General features: G+C 40.9%; 1 protein-coding gene across 3 annotated transcripts in view; it reads left to right on the forward strand.

Moving 5' to 3' along the window:
• Nucleotides 1-5,808: 5,808 nt before the first annotated feature.
• The window catches only part of LOC140226578 (uncharacterized), a 187,526-nt gene continuing 168,715 nt past the window's right edge, over nt 5,809-24,619 (forward strand). Inside the window, exons 1-6 of one of the 3 annotated variants that reach the window (XM_072307031.1) lie at nt 5,809-5,877; nt 9,286-9,442; nt 10,275-10,365; nt 11,407-11,691; nt 16,131-16,477; nt 17,413-17,558. In XM_072307031.1, coding sequence (XP_072163132.1) covers nt 9,429-9,442; nt 10,275-10,365; nt 11,407-11,691; nt 16,131-16,340 — 600 coding nt within the window. In that variant the 5' untranslated portion in view covers nt 5,809-5,877; nt 9,286-9,428 and the 3' untranslated portion in view covers nt 16,341-16,477; nt 17,413-17,558. Of the gene's footprint in view, nt 5,878-7,671; nt 7,765-8,629; nt 9,443-10,274; nt 10,366-11,406; nt 11,692-16,130; nt 16,478-16,589; nt 16,744-17,412; nt 17,559-24,619 lie in introns of those variants that run through there. The other 2 variants (XM_072307032.1, XM_072307030.1) reach the window with 2 other exon arrangements.

Consider the following 24,619-nt stretch of genomic DNA (forward strand, 5'->3'; position numbering starts at 1 on the left):
CCCGGACTGTGACTTTAACATGACTAGGGGGTCACCTGACTGACACATCCAGCTCTATATCAGGTGACAATTGACCCCCACGACCTTGACTGGACGCTGATGGACACACGATTTGGGAAAGGAAAGAACAACAAGGCATACACCTGTATAAATCCACCTGAATCAAGCCCATCATCAGCCTGGCGTAGTTGGTAAGTGTATATTCTGTGAAGTGGACACTACTCCCACTTTATTGGCGTAGTCGGCAGGATTGCTGGCCTATTTGCGCGAATTTTGCCGATTTTAATCAACCGTATCGGTTGGGCTGCGAGGTAAGTCGCAGGGCAATGGCCGCGTAGATACATTATGTGTATGTATTAATGTTCGCACATTGCGCGTTGCACTGTGTGTATAATTACTGTACTGTAAGTTGTCGGTTCGCGGACCGGGTCGGCGCTGACTGCAGGGAGACGGGGATTGTCTCAGGGCGGTAGCGCTGAAAGGGGCGAGCGACCGGCGGGGAATCAAAAGTGAACGATTGTGTGCGAACTTACGTGTTGATTGTTATCATCGCTGTGTTTTGTGCGACGTCCGAGCGAGTGATTGGAACGATATTTTTGATTGCGAACTCGTGTTACTGTTTAGCGTCACATCGTATTATTTGTCAAATCGTCGTCTAAGTGAGAGATAGATTGACGTTCGTAAAAGGCAACTGTTTAGTCAGACCGTCCTACTCTAGCTGTTCTACGTTACTGTTGTGTGTTAAATTCTCCTGGTATTTTTGTAGACCTAGATTTGTCTCTCTGACTCTAGGTTTGTTGAGTGTGTTGGGTGTGTGTGAATACAGTCTGTGATTGTTGTTTTATATGACGTGCCCACCCAGCTATCGTCTGGGGAGCCGCTCGGGGTTGAAGAAAAGGAAACAGAAACAAGAAATAAAATAACAAGAACACTTTTGCCCGAGCGAGTCATTTTGTGAGTCGATTGGTGTTCGGTTGCGTTTGCGTCTCGCTACTTGTGTTTGTTGGTGCTTTTGTATTGCGTTAAGCTTACCACGCGAATATCAGGAACGCTAGTGCACGTTTAATTAGGCCTATTACCGGTTATGTTTGTAGTGTTACTGCAGTGTCAGCTTTTGACGTAGTAGACCAGGACCTGCACTTGGTCTAACTTCTACTTTTGAGTGCATACACCCGCTGCGCGCGCCCTATACGAGCTAGCTAACTTTAGATCCGCAGGTAGCTGAAGTTGGTGGTACAGTGTATAGTGTATTGCATTGCGCGCTCACTAGTTTTCTGCAAGTGTGTGCTACACTGTGTTGCTACATACGCTTTTCGCGGTCGCTTACTGCACACTGCATATTAGTAGTTATTCGCGGTCTAGTAGCGTTGCATGCGACGCTTTGGGTCTTGCACCAAACGGAGTACGGAACGCCGATCTGTTTCGCATCGTGAGCGTGGTTTGCACACTGCAGCTGTGTGCCATTCGCGCGTCGCGCTGTACGTTGTAATAGGACGACGCTGCATTAACCGCATTTTTGTATTCGATCTACGGCCGCATTGTCCCTGTACGTGCATCTAGCGGTGTGTTGAACACCGCGCAGTGTGAATGAACAGCGGACAGCCGTTCCGTAGCGGAGCATAGCAGTCTATGGTACGCCAGCTGACTCTTCGTGCGTTGTCAGCTGTACTCCGTATTCGTTTACGTGTATTTTGTGGTGCACTCCTGTCATATTGTAACATTGTTTCTTGTTATTGTTCTTTTCTACTGTGTACTATCTTTGTCTCCCTCTTCCCTAATTGGTAGGGGATTGGATCGCTTTTGTGCAACCCACATAGCTCCCAACATTTTAATTGTTAGGTAGGTTTATAGGTTTATTTAATAGACAAAGGTCTGGTTTGGCGTAATAGTTGGATATTTAGTTGGCATTGATATTCAGTTTATATGAGATATTGATTTGGTCAGGGATAATACTTTTGATAAAGGAATAAGAGGAAAAAGTGGTTAGGAAATATAATTAGGAATTATTTGGAAGGATAAGTTAGTTTATTAAGGAGGTTAGATAAATATTTGTTAAAAAAATAGTAAGATAATTGTGAGGATTTTTGAGGCGAGATTGTTTTGGTTAATGTCTTACCGCAAATAGGTTGTATTAAGATATTTGAGAGAATCTGGTAAGATTTGATAAAGTGTATGATTGGTAGGTTAACTGTTGAATAGGGAAATAATTTTTAAGGTAAAGTTGAAGAATTAGATAAATAAAGTGAGTATATATTTTAATTGAGTAGGGTTGAGAAGTATAAAGTTCAAATTAAAAGGAGATATTTTGGGATTTAGTGAGTTGAATTTATGAAAGTAAAGTGAATTCTTTTGAGGGTATAGAATTTATTGTAAGATTACAAGTTGTGAAAGGCTGTGATAAAGTATTTTGGTATACAACTGTATTATTTTTGGTAGGTTTGGGATGTTAGTACAGCCAGTAAAGGTGAATTATATAGATTTGGGATGTATACTCCTAGTGCAAGACCAGGTTCGGGGTTGGCCAGCCATGTCGCCACCACAAGTTATCAGGTCTTGGAGACAGGCCCGCCCTGTCCTTTAGGAGGGCATCCATCAACAGAGGGGGAAGTAGGACAACATCAACACCCCTACAACAGCTATCCACACTCTTGGCGTGGAACCTATTTAGGCGGACGTGCAGGTAGCATTCCGTTAGGACGTCCACGGGTATCGACCCCATTACAGTCCCTTCCTACTAGGTGTTACCCACAGGGTCAAGGGGGTAGGATTGATAATGACATGTTGGAGGAGCAGTTGTATAGTTACTCTGCACCTCAGTTCACAGGGGACAGCTCAATCCCAAAACCTTATGTGGAGGGATCAACCCGCTATGGGGTGCTGCATTCTAGCTGGCAAGATTTAGCAAACGTGAGTCTGAGTGGGTGGAATACCTCTCAGGAAGTGGGGAAGCTCCCATCCTTGCCCAGGTCAATCTCATTTGACGGGGAGGGAAATTGGGGAGCCTTCTATGCTAAATTCACTACTTTCGCGGACGAGGGTGGTTGGTCTCCCATGCAGCGACGTGACCAAATGTGGTGGTGTCTAAAGGGGCAAGGGAGCGATTACTACCGGATGCTCCTTGAGAGAAACCCTCTTGCTAGTTACCAGGAATTGGTGCTGTGCATGGAGAAGCAGTTTGGTGCTACCGATCCACCTGAAATGGTTCAGATGGAATTCTCCCGGGCCAAACAGTCTGAGGATGAAACCACCTTAGAATGGTCAAGGAGAGTGGTATCTCTTGCTAATAAAGCATTTCCAGGAGTACCAGAGCCCCTCGTCCAGCGCCAAGCTGTTGTCCGTTTTTGTCAGGGTTGTCGCAAACAGGAGGCAGGCTTGTCTGCTCTTAGTTCGAAACCCAAGACAGTGGAAGCTGCATTGGAGTTAGTCACCTGTCTGGTATACTCGCGACCTGCGGCATTGGGACAGGGTTCTCAAGGACTTCGCAGTCACAGGGAAGTGCACAGGGCTACTGTACGTTGGGATACCTCCCAGCCTGCAGAGGCAGGTGGCCGCCAGGTAGATGTTAGTCCAAGGTCTCCCTGTCAACGTTCTGGTGAGCTTGATAAGGTTGAGATTGAGCAGCACGCCACACCCGAGGGACCGACGTCAAGTGTGGGGCAGCGAATACAGAGCCTAGAGCAGAAGTTTGTTTGTCTCCAGGACACTGTAAATCAGCTGTCAGCAAATGTAGCCAATGCGCTCTCGCGCAGTCCATCTACCACCCCATCCGCAGCTGACCCCAGCTGTAATCCGTGCTACCTTTGCGGGAAATTTGGTCACTTCAAACGAGACTGTCCGGAGGTGGACAGGAAAAGGGCTCTTGAAGAGGAGCTGTCAAACGACAGCGGGCCAGAGGAGGAGGCCACTCCCTGGCCCGAGCAGGAGTTGGCCAGTCCCAAGAAGGATTAGAGAAGCTAGGGGATATGGCACCTAAAGAGATCAAGGTTGCTTTTCCCCAAGCTCAGGAGTCGAGGGTTGTCGATCAATCTCGCTCTTATAAAGATACATGTATGTCTACCAAGGACTCAGAGCTGTTGGATTATTTTCGCGGGTTCATGGAATTTGTAGAAAATATCAATTATACAGCTATAGCTACAGGTAACATTGAGGAGGATGATGCCAGTTCAAGTCATTTGACTGGCAACCTCATTTCACTTGCAATGGAGGGGAAGCAGAAGAGTTTTAACCCTGATGGATCCACTGTCGAGGATCCGCGTGATGATCAAGACTGTGGAGACCCCGATCAGAGCTCTGAGCCTGATAAGTTGGGAACCACTCCTGCTGACCCGAGTGGAGTTCTGTCAGTTCCAGATGACCCTCCCAATACCATCCAATTACCATGGGAGAGGTGGAAGGACACGCAGAAGGGAGATGCAAACCTTGCAACTCCTCAAGAGTGGATATCCACTGGCATAGAGCCAAGGGATAAAACAAGAATGGTGTGGGACCCAGGTGGGAGGTGAAGGGGGATACATGCGACAAGTCCCGCATGCCACAGCATTGACGTTGGATCGCCTTCAAGTGCCAATGTGCGACTCCAGAACCAGTGCAATCTTAGGAGGTGGGGCTGGATTATCATGTCCGCTCAAGACCTTCATAGCCCAAGAAGGACTCCAGAAGTGGATCCTCCTAGTGGGTGTGTGGATCCTACAGTCACCAATTCCACTGAATTGGTATGGGCAGCTAGAGCATTGCTCCCATCACCAGCGGGTCCACATCCATTGCTGCCAGCTGGCTGCAACTGAAGCAGTGGCGTGGAGGAAGGCGTTTCCACATGCCTATCAATACTTCAGTTTCAACACAACGGTTTCCCCGTATGGGAGCTGAATAGTGAAATGACTCGGCGGGTATCCCACTGAGTCAGTTTTTGCTAGAGTTGTATTGGTGGCAGAGGGTAGGCAGGAGCAGGTGGCACAGGGCATTGATGCCACCAGCCAGGACAATGCCATCCCATTGTCGGGACCCCGCTAAGCTGGCGGCAGATACCAGAGGTGCTATGTATATAGGCCTCAGATTAAGTGGAAGTCGGTTCCAGAGGTATTTATTTATATTGTCTTATTGTCTTTATTCCACCTCTTATGGGGGACAATTTTGCACATGCTTAATTACATTTGTGGCAAAAATAATCTGGTAATTTTTGTTATAATTTTGGAAAATCTTTTTAAAGTAAAGTTGGATTTTATAGTGTAGGGAAAACCTCTGGATACCGAGGGGGCCATGGTTACTCAATACTATTAGTGTGCGTAAACAAAGAAAACAGGGGACTAAATCATAGTCCGGGACAATGATTACAAATCAATAGGTGTGCTTAAAATGTTTCACTGTTGTTGACTATTTGGGTCATTGTTGTTGCCCAAGCCAGTGTTCGCCTAGTGTTCAATAGGGACGTTCTGTTCCCAGTGTTTACAAATTGTTAACTGTTTTTATAGTTGTCCACGGTTGGACGTGATTTCCCCCTGTTTGTGGGATTTTTTAAGTAGACATAGTTAACGGCGATTTTAATGGGATTTAATTTGGGTTTGTAAATCACAGTACGGGGGCTCCTCCTATTTAATAAAACGGGGGAGACTGTAGTGGGATTTGGTTTGGGGGGATGGTTGGTTTTAACTTCCCCTCTTATCTACTGTACCTCACGACCTTAACCAGACCCGGACTGTGACTTTAACATGACTAGGGGGTCACCTGACTGACACATCCAGCTCTATATCAGGTGACAATTGACCCCCACGACCTTGACTGGACGCTGAATGGACTCACGGATTAGAAAGGAAAGAACTACAAGGCATACACCTGTATAAATCCACCTGAATCAAGCCCATCATCAGCCTGGCGTAGTTGGTAAGTGTATATTCTGTGAAGTGGACACTACTCCCACTTTAGTATAGAAATACTATTATTTACTGAAATCTCGCAGAGACAGAAGAGAACGTGTTGCTGTTTACTAGACAGCAAGGTCAGCCTGTATTCTGCGGAAACTACTTGTGGATTCATGGAACCGTACCATGCAAGATAGTGTAGGCCTACAAGAGGTCTAACGTTACTGATGACACGTACAAAAGGTCAAAAGTTAGACCAAAGGAAAAAAAAAATGTTTAAACTCTTAGGCCTAGGCTATGGATTTTTCTGCCTTTAGCCCCACAAATATACATACATGTAAGCTTACTACGTAGACAAGGCAATGTGTACCAGTCCATAAATGAATGGATCACAATTTAACCAAGCAAGTATATGATAACAGCCACAAATAATGGGATTATCAGGTCAATAAAGCTGAATTTTTGTGCACTGTAGGGCCTACTAGTACTAGGGCCCTAGTAAATTTTACTATAATATTTTATAGTTCCTGACTGAGTCTTAGGCTACTTTCCTTTGTTTTATATTTATTTGCTACTCTGCATCTGGAATGACTTTGCCAGCTGAGAAATTGAGCTGGTTGCTTTTAAGTGCCTTGCTGAGCTGAGTGGTGAGAGTGGAGTTTGCAAAAGATTCCCCCCCCCCCCACCATCTTCACTGCTTCTTCCAAATGCTCTGATATCTACTGACTGTGAAACAGTATACTAGACTATTCTGTATTGACCAGGTCCTGCAGCAGGGCAAGTCCAAGATAAGGTCCCCTCAGAAGGCAAAATTTCATCTTTTAATAGCTCAATATTGACTTGTTTGGTATCATTTTGAAGCTTATGAGTTGAAGTTTCGATTTCCGTGGAGGAAAAAATTATATTACGTAAATTTATGCAAATTTCAAGGGCTTCATTTGCATAAATGTGAAACACAGCATTACGTATGGGACATTTGTAAAAATTCATATTAATTCAAAGGAAAGGAAATGATATTTGATTAGTATGTGGACATTAGAAGTTCATCAAATAGTTTAACGTGGTATGAAAATTTAGGGATTATGCAAATGATTATGCAAATTAGCTCGTGTCCTATCATGAGATGTCCCATACGTAACAAATCGAGGTCATTTTTGTAGGTTTTTTCTGAAATTGCTAAGGTTATATTAATGCCCTTTTGGAAAGTTCTAATTTATCGTTTAGAGAAATTAAATACCATAGAAAAAAGAGAAAACAGTAAAAGAAATATTTTTTTATTAGGCATTGAAATAATGTTACGTATGGGACAAATGTGTTACGTATGGGACATCCTCATACATATTGCATGTGAATGCATGTAGCTAGCTGGGAAGGTCTCTCAGTACACAAATGGTCAATCATCCTGAAGAAAGCATCCCAACATTGTAGCTACTTTTTGAGTTATAGACACTTGAAACAATACATGTACTTGACTGAACAATTTTCAGAAAGGGGGAGGGGAAAATGGCAAAATACACAATGAAAAATCAGCATTAAAGGGATGGTATAGTTTTTTTTTTTTTTTTTTGTAGAAATGGGGATTCAGTTTTCAACATTTTAATGAGATGATTGGAAACCAATTATATGAATTACTAAAGAGCATACAATCCTAAGACTAGAGGAATTCAAAGTTTAGTGATGGAGATCCAATTTGAAATGGTTGTGATATATATTAAAAAAAATAAAGTAAAATGAGTTTTTTTTTAAATTGCAAATGATACAAAAATTGTCCTTATTCAGTTTTCAATAATAGCCACGACAAAATTCATGGGTATACATACTGAGGTGTGACTCGAATCAATGACCTGACTGCTAGACAGACATCATATATCTACAGGTTGTACTCGATCACTGGGGTTCCACGCAGCAGGTACATGTATTGCTTATAAATTTATAAAAATTAATATTTCTTGTGTGAAGTTGTTTTTTATTGAAACTAAATGGCAAACTGCCCTTCATCAATGGAAGTAAACACTTCAAACTATTCAGTTTTTCAGTTGTAACTATCCTGATAAAAATAGGGCACAGGTTGGTCATAAAAATATAGAATATGATTAAATATGATTATGATGGTAAATATTTAGGGAATATTGTTCCCTTGTCAATCTGGATCAGTATTTGAGTAATTTCAACTGATTCCATTTCAATAATGCAAAAATTTGTTTATGGGTATTTTGCAAAATTATTTTGCAAAATACCCATAAACATACATGTCTCTCCACACACTAAACGAATGGGGGACAAAGGGCGTGCATACTCAGGTTGGTCATGAAAATATAGAAATATGTTTGAATATGATTAGGATGGTGAATATTTAGGGAATATTGTTTCCTTGACAATCTGGATCAGTATTTGAGTAGTTTCAACTGATTTTACTTCAATAAATGCAAAATACCCATAAACATGGTTCTTCACACGCTAAATGAATGGGGGACAAACTGTCCCGTACGTAATTGTCCCATACATAACACGTCATGTCTGTCTTTAATTAGAACCTGTAATTAGAGCTTTTTGCCTAATGACACGAAACTTACCTGTGATAATCTTGAGTGTTGTGACTTTCATCACAGTGAGTTACAAGTTGTAGAATGAAATACTTTCAGAGAGTTTTGAGATTGAAAAAAATGTTTTAAAAAACGAAATTTTTCTGGTCCCATACGTAACGGCGCATATTTTCTCTTCTAGAATATAATTGTGCAGGTCATTTTTCTCAATTTTTTACATGATTATACTTCTTCTAGATATCAATCACCATGATGAAGTTCAATATGATCAAAGGCCATTAACACTATTTTTCAGGTCATAAAAGTCTCTGAATGTCCCATACATAACGTGCGCGTTATCTTGGACTTGCCCAGCAGAGCAACTGGAAATGTGCCTTTAATTAATTATAGCTGTACAAAAAGAAATATCAGCTCCTGGAATTACATTTGAGGTGATGCTTGGATAAGAACATACAGTACTTGCCATCCAAACAACTGCATCAGTTGAGGGGAAATCCACTTCTTTGCAAACCTTTCCTCGCTCTCAACCGATTTCAACAGCTACTTTTTTTTTGTATCCTTGATCCTCTTTAGACTCGTAGAGCGAGGTAGGTTTTCAGGTCATAGTGCCTCCAAAACAGCCAAACAAGATCTGCGAGATGGTACTAGAGATGTAATTACAGCCCAAAATAGCTGTAGCCCGACCAGACGCTGTGTGAAGCGACTGGGCTGTGCATCTATCGTTGAATAACTTAAACCAGACTACAAAAGTATATAACAGCTATGGTAGTAATTGCCAATTGCAATGAATCTGCAATTTGACAATGTAACTTCAAAATACTAACTTAACACAGTTAAGAAAAAAAAGAAGGAGATCAATAATTTTCTTTTCTGTGATTCTTAACCAGGGAGCGATGCGAAGAGGAAATGGAAAAACATCAAGGACAGCTTCAGGAAATACAGACAGAAGTTGACAAAGAACAGCGGCCAGGAGGCAAAAGGCATAAAACCTTATGAATATGCCCAGCAACTAGAATTTCTGGTCCCACACATGGCTATAAGAAGGTTAGTTACTTACAGGGATGGTACAGTTTTGGTTAAATAAGATGGAGGATTCAGATTTTTCTCTTTTTGCAAAGTAATTTAAAACCACTTATGAAATATTAAAGAGCATACATTATAAGAGGACTTTAAAGCGTGGTTGATGAAAGTGTTTTGAAATGGTTGAGATATCCAAAAACAAAGTAAAACAAATTAATCCTAGTAGAAGGTAGAATTTGTACATCCCACTTTGTTTTTTATTATCTCAGCCATTTCAAAACCGAATATCAATCAAATGAACTTTAAATTTCTCGTAGACTTGTATGCTCTTTCATATTTCATAAGATGTTTTGTATTAACTCACAAAAAAAGTTGGAAACCTGAAGCCCCATCTCAACCAAAATTATACCATCCCTTCAACATTTCTTTTGGTGACATGTACATGTTATAAGGTATAATATTACAATGTATTTTGAAACTTGCATTAAACTCTAAAAATCTAAAGTTATCTATTAAAGCTTTTATATGTTTGCGTGAGAAAGTATAGATGTGTTTAAGATGCATTTTGTTTGGATGCAGGTGTGTGTGTGTTTCAGTTTTCAGTACAGAAAAAAAAAGTCTTTTCCCATTAAATATCAAACATCAATAATAGAATATTCTTGCCTGTTTCAAGAAAATGATGAACTGATGTTCAAATATAGATGTGATTTTTTTTCCCCATCTGTGTTTGAAGATTAGGCCTGTTTATACCACAAAAAAAGCGTTGGATTATTTTAGAATGTGTAGATGTCAAAGTAATTTAAGGTTTGCAGGATGTTGATTTTCTTTTTTTTTTAATTTAAACCATCGTCTGTAGAACAGAAACAAATCTTCACGACATCTCTGTGATGGACATTCAGGCCAGTGACAGTGATAGCATGAGCAATGAAGGGAGCCCAGATGAATTGGTAAATGATCGTTACTTGTCTTGTTACAGCGTCATACATTGTACACTTGCTTATAAACATGTTTGACAGTACAGAAGACTCCTGTTATAACGTAGTCTTTGGGACCGGCAGTATTCTTTTGTTAAAAATATCATAAAAAATACATAGAACTGATAAGGTTGTGGCCTGAATTTTTATTTAGTTGTAGCCTGAATTTCGTTATAATCGTGTTTGTTATAATGGGAGTGCACTGTATGTAGATTGGTGCCTGTGATTTAGGGTGACCGTGGCATACACCTTGTATACTGTAATGGTTTTCCTACTTGTCAAGAACTTGTCCCCCAAGAGACCAAAACCTCCCAAGATTAGAGCATGTTTAAACAAATGAAGGGTTTGTTCGCATAAAGCGACTAGTCCATTTTTGAAGATTTTGAAGTACGGTCTCTGTCATAAAGTACAAAATAAGCCTTTTAGATGATACAGTACAATGTATATTGGTCACTACATATAAAGGTACATTTTTGAAGTTACGGTCAGAAGAAGCAAAATTTTTCTCATTAATCTGTATTTTTCTTGACCTTTAATCGCAAATATCTCCATTTGGCAAATACGGACTAATTGGGTTTTGAGAACAAACTCTTCAAATGTTGAAGCAAAATCTTCAAAACCAGAGATACTAACTCTTACTAAATCATATTAATGAATTAATATTGATGGTTATTTTTAGTAGATCAATGGTGACCTATAGTATATGTCTGGAACAAATAAGGGTCATATTATTTTTGTTGTTGTTTTGGGGAGTGAGGGTATGGGGATTGCATGGTCAAATTTTTTGCAATTTTTTATATCTATTTATTATTTATTTTAGTGGAGGGTGTATGATAGTAATATCAAATTTTCTGCCCTTTTTTTGGGGTGGGGGGGATTGCATGGGCAAATTTTCTGCATTATTTTTTTTTCTTTTTTTAACAGAGATCAATAAAAGAAAAGCATGGAAATCATCGCCCCCCCCCCCAGGCCCTTACAGCCGCCTCCAAAGTTTTCTTAATGTCATCATTACAGGAGACAGGTAACAACCTTGCCCCTGCAGGGTGTAAAGAAAATGAGCAGAACTCTAGCTGTCCCTCCGGAGGGCTGAACTCGGACCAGCCGCGGAAGAAGACACGCAGATGCACACAGCAAAGCTTAGACAGAGACATTGAGTTTTTTGAGAATGCTCGAGAACAAGACGAGAATACCCTATTCTTCCACAGTATGGCAAAACTTACAAGCAGACTGCCTCTCCTGGTACAACTGAAACTCCGATTAGATATTCACAAACTTGTGAACGATGCATTCACAGAAGAGGTATGAGTATACAGTTACACTGTTTATATGACCAATTCTTAAAGGAAGCAAAGGGGTAGATATTAATATAACTTGATTGAAAGCAGCAATATTAAAACAAATCAGTTAATATTTGAAGGAAATCATTCTATTCAAAGTTATGAATAATTACATTCTGAAACCTTAAGTGATGTGATCTATTGTAGGCATACAACTATCGCTGCTTTCACTCGATCCACATTTAGAATGCATATTTGGGCATTCCTTTTTTTTTAATGACATCATTTCACACACATTGTTCTTGATTGGTTTTCTAAGTATATCCAGCACGGAGTGTCACCGGGGGCATTATGTTTTTAATTTGTCTGTCTGATGGTCCTTCTGTCTTTCTATCTGTCTTTCCGTCCATCAATGATCATTTGTTTGTTTGTTTTTATCATTTGGGATGACGTAACTTAAGATCTGTTTGAAGCATCCAAACTAAACTTGGCATGGGTATAGTACACTGTAAGTAGATAATGCAGGGCCTATCAGCTTTTGTGCACACTCAAGCTCAAATTACAAATCCTGAATTGTACTCTTTTCCCATCATATAAAAATTATCTAGCCTGCAATGCCTGTATATATTCTCATGGAACTTTTTTGTACATGGTATGTGTTACTCTGAATTTGGACTATTTCCTTCATACTGCAGAGATGACTGAATGATAACAACTACAGAATGATTAAACTGTTTGCCATAAATGGCTACACAGTGATTATGTTAAATCAAATAAACAAACAAACAAACAAGTCTTGGACCATATTGGGTCGTACATCAAATGAAAATGCTAGAAATTCACCTGACTATAAATACTTATATACAATGTTTTGGTAGTGGCCAAAATGTCATGAAAAGAGTGAATAATAGCAGATAATGATTGTTTGCCTGCCATGTGAAATTTTCTTCTCACATCTGTTACATATGTAGGCCTACAATAGATCTGTTGGAAGAATAATCTGCGATTATCATAAATATGGTGGAAGCATGCCTGTTGTCATTGTAAATTTTCTCGTTTTTTTTTTTCTATGAACTTAAGAGTGTTTGATAACACATTGATACTATTAAATAATCCAACAAAATAATCTGAATGAATGTAACCACTTGCAGGTTACCGAAAGAACTTTGAATGCAAGGTGAACTATTGTTTTACATATAGTAATTTGAAATATGGTTGCTGGTCAGTCTGAAATGTGTCACTTCTTTCACTAGATGCGAAGTTAAAGGGATGGTACAGAATTGGTGAATATGAGAATTGGGCTTTTAACTTTTTGCGAGATACCAAGAAAACACTTATGATATAGTACAGAGCATACCAATTTAACCCTATTCCAACTGGGGGGGGGGGGGTCAAATTGACCCCCCCCCTCGACATTTCGCACCACGATTCCGCAACGCGCAAAGATTTTGCCGCGTCGTTTCATGACTTTTTTCATTGATTTCTCCCGTATATTTTGAGACCAAATTTGCGACGTCCGGGTAAACTGTTCTGAAGTTACGTAATGTTTTGCATGTGCATGTCAACCCAAAAACGGCTCAGATTCATGATATCGTGTGCAAATCCAATGCAAATTGTGTTTTTTTGTTAAATTGATATAAATTAGATTATTTCAACTTTTAACCATTGAAATTAATCAATTCTAATGTAGATTAGCTTGAAAAAGTGCCTGCAACAAATTTTGGCAAAAACAATGGAAAACAAAAGGTTGAAAAAAACAATAAAAAACATAAGAAATTAACAAAATAAAAATCAAAAGGAATTGATTTTGATTTCGCTATTTTTTTTTTTACAAGAAAGATGTTTGATGTGTCTTGAACTCTGACACAAAATTTAGGGATCCTTCAGTCATTTTAATGGAGTTACAGGTAAAAATATGATTTCATGCGTAAATTTGCATAATTAATTTACTAAAAATAGAAAGCCAATATTTCATGACCATGTAATCTTGTAGTTGACATCCAGCTCTATCTTCAGGCAAAATTTTGCGGCGATCGGCGGCCGAGATCTGAAGGGGGGGGGGGGGGTCAAATTGACCCCATCCCCCCCCCCCCCCAGTCAAAACTTGGTCTCAAATAGCCCAGTTAGAATAGGGTTAAGAGGAATTCAAAGTTTATTTGATGAAAATCGGGTTTGGAATGACTGAAACATCAAAAAAAAAAAGTAAAACAAAGCGATCGTAATAAAGTGTGGGTCCCACACTTCATTAGAATCGCTCTTTTTTGGCTATCTCAGCTATTTCAAAACCAATTTTCATCAAATAAACATTGAATTCCTCATAGAATTACATGCTCTTTCATATTTCATAAGAGGTTTCTCTTTATCTCACAAAAAAAAAAAACATGTTAGAAACCTGAAATTAGGTCTCAACCAAAACTGTATGAATCATTAACTAATATTAATTCTCGGTGCAATTGTGTCCAGTATTGTTCACCCACATACAATAGTATGTGATAAATCATCACTCCCCTTCTCATTGTTTTGATTGTGCTAACCTTCTTTCGTATACAACGTAGGTCCAGTGGCAAAAAAAAAAAGGATCTAAGGGGCACTGTGCTTAGTGAGTAGCAGCCACATATTATTGTATGGTGCAGCAGTGACTGCTTGCCCCTTTTTGCAAATTACATGTACCAGCGTGGGGGGGGGGTGTTTCATCAACGTTTGTCAGCGCTGACAAGTTGTCATCGCTGATAATCACCATGGTAACAGTCACTGATCAGAGCTTCTCAGCCAATCAGATCAAGGATTTTGCTGAAATTGTCAGCGCAGACAAACGTTGGTTAAACACCCCCCTGATGTCTTAACATATGCTGCAGGGGATAGTGGGGAAAATATTTGCCTTGTCCAAATTGGAAATTTCAAAAAGGAGGCATAATTTTTTTTTTTTGTGTGTGTGTGTGTGTGTGTGTGTGTTGTTTTTTGCTGTGTCTGTTATTGTTGGTGGATACTGGTACTGGGATCTTCCAACGAGATTGACACCCACAAGTCATACGGCCCACGAGTTCGACATTGACAAAAAGGTCCATCAGTCGTACAGCTCACGAGTCGTATACTATAGGTAGTCCATTAGCTCGACACCAGGCAAATAAAGCTCATGAGTTCGACACTAGGTAAAGAAGGCCTACGAGTCATGACCCATGAGCTCTGCACTAGGAAAGTAAGACTCATGAGTCCATCAGTATTTACAGTGTATAGGCAAAAAAAAAACAACAAAAAACCAAAAAAGGCGCATGAGACCAACATTACTTAGTATCGAACTCGTGGACCTTGTATGCCTAGTATCGGACACACTGGCCTTATTTGCCTTTTGTCAAGCTCATTGGCTGAATGGCTCGAGGTCTGTATGACCCATTGGTGTCGAACTCGTGACGTGCACCCCTGGTACTACCACATGAACTTCATGCTTTTGAAATGAAAACAATTTTGCAATGACTCTCTATGTTATTAACCTATCTCCTGAAAATGAAATAATTCCACTTCTACTTCCAAGTAGTTTTTGTTTAATTAGTGTCAAGACTGGGCTGTCATGGTTTTGTCAATTATTATTGTTCGTTTGCTCAAGTTATATTTTCTTTTGACAATTTAGCAAATTCAAAAGGTGAATGATGGCATAAGATTGCAAGTTCACGCTATTCATGATTGTGTTGAATGGTTTTTACAAACATACAATGCTGACATAAATGAGTAGCCTGTTGACCTGTATGAATATCTTCCTTTTCTAAGGTCTTGATTTCGTGTCAAACATGCCAAAGCAGATTGCTTCGTGAGATACATGTAATATTGAAATTAAACCGCCCATAATGCATTGAATGAACAAACAAAATGCCTGTTTATTGGTCGTCAAGTCTCAGGTAGTAAGGAAAAGACGCGTTTGGTGTGAAAGTAATTTCTGAAGCTGAGAAATACACGAGGCTGTTTCGTCTGATCGGATCTGTGCTTGACCACAAATTGTAGATGGATGTTGTTTTTGCGTAAAATGCGATTGGTCAATGCATTTTGCGGACCTGATGCGATTTGTCGAGATGGTACATGTGGTCCCTGTCTCAGCACCTGAGACATCTTCACTTGAGAATTACACCGCGCTGTTCAAATTCATAATCATTTCTTTGTCACATTTCTTACAGCAACTCATACAGTGCACTCCCGTTATAGTGATAACACGATTATAACGAAATTCCGGTTACAACGAAGTCAAAATTCAGGCCAACTGTATTCACTCTATGTATTTTTATTGTTTATTTGTTGGGTTATAACGAGTGTTTGATATTAACGGAAGAAAACTGTCGGTCCCATTGACAAAGGTACAACGGAAGTCCACTGTATCGGCAATCACCGACATATACTACTTTGTGTTCCCACGCATAACTGGTGACATAGAATTAACCGAAGCACTGCATATTATGCTGTTATCTTCGCGCACAGATGTTCTCGCGAATCAAGTACAATGATACGTCCATGGCCGTTGAGCTTGCCGAGGCTATGCTCACGGATGAACAACGTGAAAAGGCTCCACAGATGGGCTACTGCGAGAGAGAAGAAAGATATACTTTTAACGCGACTCTGGGAGCGACTCAGTGGGAAAGTCCAGCCGACGGTGTGACCGAGACTGGCGGGACTCATTGCACCCCTTGAAGGAGCAGAGGCGTGATGTACATCCCGATTTTCCAACGGGTCTAATCCCTCCCTCGACCCCAGCGGCTGCAGCGCGTACGAAGGATGTGTTCAGATATCCGGAGTTGGCAGGTCTCAGGAAGAGATGATTGAGCTCGGTAAGGCAGGACCTTTTTGTTGGAGGCATCGTTATTGCACTATCAGACGTGAAATTGCAGTATGTAGTGTAGGCCCCTACATCCGAGATATTTATCTCTATTTTATCTTTAGTATGTTGGCTGGGGGCACTGTGGCGTAACGAATAAGACTCCCGACTCCCGTACGGAGGACCTGAGTTCGAATCCCGCCCAGTGCTTACGTCCTCGGACAAGATGTTTTTACCCATTCTGGAAAAGCAGTGGCAACACTGAAGAGGCTACCCTGGGTGAATAAGACATTATTGTTATTACTATCATTATTATTATTAGTAGTAGTAGTAGTAGTAGTATTGACTCTTTGCAAGCTACAGTGCACTCCCGTTACAACGAACACGGTTATAACGAAATTTCGGTTTAACGAAGTAAATCTTCTGGTCCCAAAATTATCACCATTAAAGTCTATGGTACAAAATTCGCTTATAACGAACACGGTTATAGCGAAATTTCCGTTATAACGAAGTCTTTTCCGAGCGCCACAAAGAAAAAGAAAAGAAATGTGCTCCGTTATAACGAAATGCGAATTGCTTTCGAAAATACGTAGCGGAACAAGCATTTATAGCGTCTCTGCATGGGTGAACGCTTGACACCACTGTGTGTTCGCTCCTTGTGTCACGCACAGTTTCTGAGGGGAACTTGCGTTTATTATTGTAATACAGTTATCCCATCACATTTCACATAGCTTTCCAGTGTATGATGAGTATTCAGCAAACAGAATATGATATATGTACGTGGTTTCCTTGTTTTCGTTATATATTGTATTTGTTTGGTTATAACGAAATTTCGTTATAACGAAAGAAAACTCGGTCCCGAGCATTTCGTTATAACGGGAGTGCACTGTATAATGTCATCTTGAGTAACCCTTGCGTTATGTTTGTGTTTGCTCTCACGATGCGCAGGTCTTATAGAGAGGCTGGGGAACATGATCAGTCAACAGCACGGAAGACACTGAAGCTGACCATCGAGGCAGCTTAGACAAAAACAAGGACCCGGGATGTGGAGAGTGTTCACAATTCCCCCAAACGTGAATTCTGTGAATATTGGGGTAAGAAGAGATTTGCCGTAGTCAAAACATTCAACAAGGCTGTCTATGTTAGTAGCCTAATACTACAGGGCGCCCCTCACAGGCTCTTGAGCTATGGCTGGTCGGACAACGGCTGAGGGGCATAATAGAGTCTCACCCTCAAGAGATGAGAGAAGATTTATGGGTAATTCCATGGGGTTGGGACTGAAATTGTGACATACAAGTTGAAAATTCAAGTTGGGTAAATTGAAATTTCCTTTTTCCCCCTGATTTGTTACTCCCATTCTTCAACTTATTCCACTAGAAATCTGTTTATTACTTGGCACACTTTCAGTCAGCATGGGTAAACAGGTATGGCAAAATACCTATGTTACACAGACTTCATTTGTTGACATCCTTCATAATTTTGTGTTCTGAAATGATAACAATGAACACATCCACGTTTTTTTCGTCCATAATACATCAACATGTTATTTAACAGGCGCATGAGATCATTATTAGTAAGATTGTATGTTCTGATGTCAACTGCAAGCCACTTTTATTAACATGTTTTTTTCTACAAACCATTAACAATTTCAATCAAAGGTTTAACTTTTTCATCAAGAGTGACACAATGACAATATTCTTAAAAGCACCACAATTGAAGCAAGTGATTTGTAGGGGTATTCAAGTGAAAACATGATTTTATTGTTATAATCAGGGGTTTTCAGTCAACAACCTCACCCACAGTGTACTACCTATGTTACACGGACAATATGTCTTTGTAACATAGGTACACTACGACATATCAACTGATTTCCTTTATTGTTGTGTGAGATGTTAAAACCTACACATATAGACTTTATGTATGTTCCCACAAATAACACTATTGTAACAGTTCTTTGGAATTATATCTACTGCACACCTGTGGAACAATACCTATGTTACACAGACTTCAATTCTTTGTAACTCTGGTATGAAAGAAGGCAGACTTAATCAGAAGAAGAAGAAGAAAGTGAAGCTTTACACAATTTGACCTTATATACACTAACATCATCAACTAGTTGTCAACTAACTAAGAAAACTAATAAAGAGAAATCAGACAAGTCTTCTTGTCTTCTCCATGTTCTTTGTTTGAAATTAATTTCTGCTCTTTTGTCCAATGTCCATTTAGCCCTCGATTTTTGTTTTTCTTCTGTCCATTTTCTCTCTGTGCAGTTTTCTTCTTGTCTAGTTTGTTACGTTCACTCTTCTTGGGTGTTGCTTTGTCGACTTCCTCTCTGTTTGTGGAGTGCTGTGGATGTGTCCTTGTCACTCTTTCATGTAGTTTAAAACGTAGCGGTGGCAGAGGAGGAGCCATGGCAGATTCATCGACAAACTGAACATAAGGTGTAAAGAGAAATAGAATAAAAAGAATTAAAAGAAAATTTTTGTCGGGGCCGACTATATATTCCTGTTGATGTATGTGTGTGTTTATGAATGGAATTAAATAATTTCAACAATTTTGCTTACATTTCTACCTCTTGGCATACCCATTAGCTAGAGTTCCATGTGTACCTCCCACCAAAATTGGGAAAAAAATGGGTTATGCTTAAAATGATGTAAATATTAATAATAATAATAATATAGCATGTAAAACATAGGAAAATATCATTTTCATACTCTATGCTAAAAACTTGTTTTGATGTAAGCTAGGAAGGGCAGGTCGCTGCCCCCAGTGTCCTAGCTAAGGTTAGGCTAGGGTCAGGGTTACGGTTACGGTTATGGTCCTTAATAGACTCCCAAAATAATACTAGGCCCTATTTTATATTCATCCCCCATCAAAATTGTCTCCCTCTTTTTGAATGATAGTGTAGAGCAATAATAGTCTAATTTTGATTGGGGTTCATAATTTCATTGAAGCCTTTCCTACCCACTACCCACCCAAACTGAACAGGACACTGGCATTTTAGCTTTGGGACTTCACAGTGGGTGAGCATGGAATAGAAATGGTGAATCCTTGTGAAATGTTAACAACTTCATCAGAGCATCTAACAGGTCAGTGAAATCTTGGAAGGAAAACATTGACATTTTCGAAGTAAATCTGTTAAAGAGAAAGAATATCACAGCTCCTAGTTCTCTCAATATCACCAGCAAAATAAGGCAAACTCTATTTCTCTAGTTCAGATGCAGTCTGGACATCTACGTTTTCCAACTAGTATATAGTGATGAATACTAACTTTAGCACGTCTACCTTGGTAGATACCTTATGACAAAAGGGTCCAAAAATTCACAATAATCGGGAGGTAAAACAAATTTATATTGCAGTGAAGATACACTGATATACTTTTGTATGGTTTTCTAAGAGAGGAATTATATGCTCCTTTTGCAGAGACCGGCATGGACGGAAAATTTGGCGATCAAAATTATGAACATGAACCTGTAACAAATATCTCAGTATGTGGGACTACAGTATCATCGTCCACAGTATTTTTGGCCAGTTCAGAGGTTTAGATGTCGTTTTTTTTCCTCTGATAGAATTACAGAATATGACAAATGTTATTATTTTCGTAAAATAGCGTAAAAGCTTACCAATTGACTTCAGAAACCTTAAAACTCCTGTACCTACGTTACATGGACAACGGCAGAAAAACAGATCTTGCGCTGTCCAGGTAGGTGTATATTGGCTGTGAGTAGTTTTTCTGCCATTGGGGGAGGACTGCCAGTGACATGAATACGATTGCTGAAGTTAGTAGCTCTTCTTTTTATCACGAGACGCGTCTTTTCTTACCTACGTTACACGAAGAGGCCGGACATCGCACTGAAGTACAGTGATATGTTCTGTATTTTCTCGTTTATTTGGAGGATTTTGATGCTAATTTTTGGATAAGAATACTTCTGAAATATAAATCTCATTATAGAAATAAAGTTTCTGATCATATTATGATTGGAAGTGTATGTAAAACCATGCTATACCTATGTTACAACAAAAATTGCCATGGACATCGTTTGTAACATAGGTATGAGGTTGCTTGAAGATGCTCTGGTGTTCTTATTTTGTTACAAATGTTTATGTGCCTTATAGTCTTTGTAGAAGTCACCTTGCCTCTCTTAATTATGATAGGCATAATGCTGAAAGGTTGTATATTCCTGTTTTACATTGCCATGAAAATGGCATATATTTATGTCACAACATAAACCACAAAAAACCATGGGACATCATTAGTGAAACAGTCATAGACAAAATACATTTGTACACAGGCTTGTTTTTTTTTTCATCAAATAATTCTTCACACATTTCTCTTCAAGAATAACTGCAAACCACAGACAATTAGTTGCTAAATTTGTCAGAATATGACTTTTATTCCCTACACAACATGAAAATCTAGAGAAGACCCAACCCCATGGAATGACCCTTATATGATCGGATGAAAGAGATCGAGACATGTGACATGAGGAGGAAGGCTAAAGAAACATTTCTGGAGTATGTGAGTGGCCCTGAAAAGGGCCTACCCAATCCCGACGTGTCGGCAAGCATGTTCTCGCCGTTCTCAAGGGACATTCCCTTGAGAACGGCGAGATAATCGCATCTTGATTGAGGTCCATGCAAAAATATCAAACTTATCTAATCTCTATCCTACATTTTTTTTTTGTTTCACACATTAATTTATTTTTGGTGGGGGGGGGGGTTCTACAGTGATGCCAAACTTGGCATTAAGCAGGGAAGATTTATTGATATCTGGAAGTTTGTTGCAATCACACACAACATAATGGGAATAATCTTTCATGAAGTAGGAAGGGCCATTGAATTTCGTATGAGCTTTCTCAACGATAAGACGGACAGGCATCTCCTGAAACTAGAGCCAGTTTCCTACTGTACGTGCATGTAGTTTTCATCTACAGCCACCTCGCCGAAGCCGAACCTATTTGGACTGGAGAAACGGCTTCGACTTAGGGAAAATTCAACTTATGGGGGGTTAAAATCAATAGAATATAGAGAAGAGGACTTGAAAAGACCTTCGACTTACGCGAGGTCGACTTAAAGAAGAATTAAAATCAAGACTTTTAGCCACTGATTATGTTGAGGGTGGGATAAAACGCATTTCAGTACAAAAAAACAGTTATTTCAGGCCCTCAGAAGTGGCGATATTCAGTATCAAAAGTGTAACATGTCGTCTGCTGGTGCATCACACTACTCACACTGGAGGTCGCCATTTTGACGGCCGAATTCACGCACCCCTGCGAAGGTGTGACGTTTTTGCGGAGTACTGCAAAACGAAGTTCCAAGATGTGTGCGAAATGCAATGCAATACACACATAAAGTCAATAGAGAGCGGGAGCAGACAGCCGACACAATGGTCTACTGCCAAGCATTCGGCTGCCGCAATGCCTCCGGCAAAGGCCCTGACAAGACTTTTCATACGATTCCAAACAAGGAAAAGAATACAAAATTATTCAGCAAGTGGGCTGCTGCAATTAAAGTCGAAAAATCCACAAATGCAAATGGTGGCTTCAACTATGCGGTCTATGGATGGAAACCACACATTCTCTCTCAGAAGCGCTTTCGTCTTTGTGACACCCTGGTGGCCTTCATGTGCAATGTCGAAGATGCGTTTGCCTAGCGTCTGCGGTATGACGATGCGATGGTCGCGGAGAAGGATATCGCGATCTTGCGACGTGGTTAACTCATGACGAACATTGTAGAGGCTTTGGACCTCTGCTCTTGCTGATGCGTCAGTGTTTCTAGTGAGTTAATTCCAGTTTGCAACAGCGCAGATGACAGACTGGAGGACATCATCAGACTGTGTAGAATGCGCAATGTCATCACGCGACACATGTTTGGGGACGGCATGAGATGCGACGAAGTGTACATGCGCTTCAGCTAAGCTCTGCTCAGTGGACACATCGACGCGATGCTGCGGATGACGAGACATGTAATCAGCTGCGTTGTACTTCCCAGGCTGATATTTCACTGTGTAGTCGTAGGCCTGCAATTTCAAAATCCACCTTTCAAGCCGAAGCGGGGGCTTGGAGTTCGCGTTGTTGAACAGCGAGATGAACGGTTTGCGGTCGGTAATGATGGTGAAGGGAGATCCGTACAAATACAGGTGAAAGGGGGGAAGCGCCCATGTGATTGCGAGTGCTTCCCTCTCATTTTGCGAGTAGCGCTGTTCTACTGCGGATAACGCTCTGCTTGCCAAGGCGACAACTGATCTGGTACCTTGTCTGTTTTGTTGCATCAAGGTTGCACCAAGTCCAACAGGACTCGCATCAACAATGACCTTGGTGGTGCTGTTGCGATCAAAGTAGGCCATGGCACAGCATGTTGCAAGGAGTCGCTTGATTCATCAAAGGCGTGCGCATGAGAGGAAGACCACTCCCACGGAACATCAGCTTTTGTAAGTTCGCGTAGTGGCGCTGATACGGACGCTAAGTCATGGACAAAGCGACTGCAGTAGTTGACCATACCAAGGAAGCTGCGAAGTTCAGAGACACTAGTGGGCGGAGTCACGATTCAGAGTCAAGTTGGCTTCGCGTAGACGAGAGAGACATGCTCGAAGACGTTCATCATGTTCGTGCGGTGTATTGCCGAAAACCAGGATATCGTCACTGATGTTGATGACTCCAGGGATGTCTTGAAGTGTTGACTGAACGGCATTCTGGAAGATCTCAGCTGCCGATGTGAGGCCAAAATTAAGACGCTTATACTGAAATAAGCCTGCATGAGTTAAGAACACTGTGTATTGTCTGGATTCCTGTGCTAGCGGAATTTAATGATAACCGGAGTTGAGGTCTAGCTTGCTGAAAACAGCGGCACCGTTCAGGGCAACTATGACGTCATCTATTGTAGGTGTGATGTGGCGTTCGCGTTTGACGGCTCGATTCACATTCCGCATATCAACGCATAGGCGGATCGCACCTGGCTGATGATGTTTTTGCACAACAGTAATTGGCGAGACCCAAGGAGTGGGCTGATGATTCACACGCTCTATGACGTCCAGGGCCTCGTTGCAAGAAAGTTGCAATCAATTGCAAATAATTGCTAATTTTGAAACAACCATTCTGATTGGCTCAGGGTCTGACCTATTAAGAAGACATGCATGCAACAATGATTTTGATTGGCAAGTGACAATCAGTTGCAAGTTGCGTTTAAACGCAAAGTTTCTAGCAACGGGGCCCAGTTCTACTAGCCGATCAAGCTCCTTCTCGACTTGTTGGCGCATATGAAAAGGGATGCGTCTATGTGGCACTGCAACAGGTAGGACTGCATCATCTACATGAAGCTTGCATTCAAATGATGACAGCTTACCGATGCCGACGAAACGATCAGCGAATGACCGCTCAGGCTGAAGGTTGTACGCTATGTGTGTCAGTCCGAGTGCTGAGGCAGTGGCAAAATCCAAGAGTGTATCACCACTGTGTGTTGCAACAAAGACTTGTGTTGTTACAGATGCCGACCCATACGAAACAGCTGCGGTGAAAGCTCCAATAACATCAAGAGGAACTGTGCTACCATAATTTATGCGTACATTGGGACTGGAGGCGTTACCAACTGCGGCCGTGGACTTAGAGATTGAAACGTTTCATGACTCATCATCATGACGGACGCCCCAGTATCGATCAGCACAGGACCTGGACAAGAATTGACAGCAACCTGGACCATAGGTTTTCTGGCTGGAGTCGACTTGACGTGAAATGCGTATAGTCGTAATCAGCAACACCCGACGAGTTGGTAGCGCTGCGACTGGTACCATGCTGGGTTTGAGCCGTCTGTCCCTGCTGACTGTGCTGTGCACGTGCTGGATTGGGCGATGGACTGTGCACTGCCTTCACTGCAGTATGACGTGGAATTTGCTTGGACTTGCTTGGACAATGTTTCTGGAAATGATTCAATTTTCGGGCATGCATGACATGTAACCCCTCTCGCTGGGCACGGTCGATGATCGGGGTGAGGAAACTGTCCCCCACAGTTTCTGCATTTTGATTTCTGCTTGCCCCCGTGATGACGTGTATTGCCAAATCGCTGGCCCTGCGTCTTATTTGGCTTTGTCGATGGCTTGACACTGGCTGCTAATTCCCCAGATCATGATGAATTCTCCATCGCCAAAGCATGTTTATCTGCT

Source organism: Diadema setosum, chromosome 3 (genome assembly GCF_964275005.1).
Source record: "Diadema setosum chromosome 3, eeDiaSeto1, whole genome shotgun sequence".
In the NCBI taxonomy this organism is placed as follows: domain Eukaryota; kingdom Metazoa; phylum Echinodermata; class Echinoidea; order Diadematoida; family Diadematidae; genus Diadema; species Diadema setosum.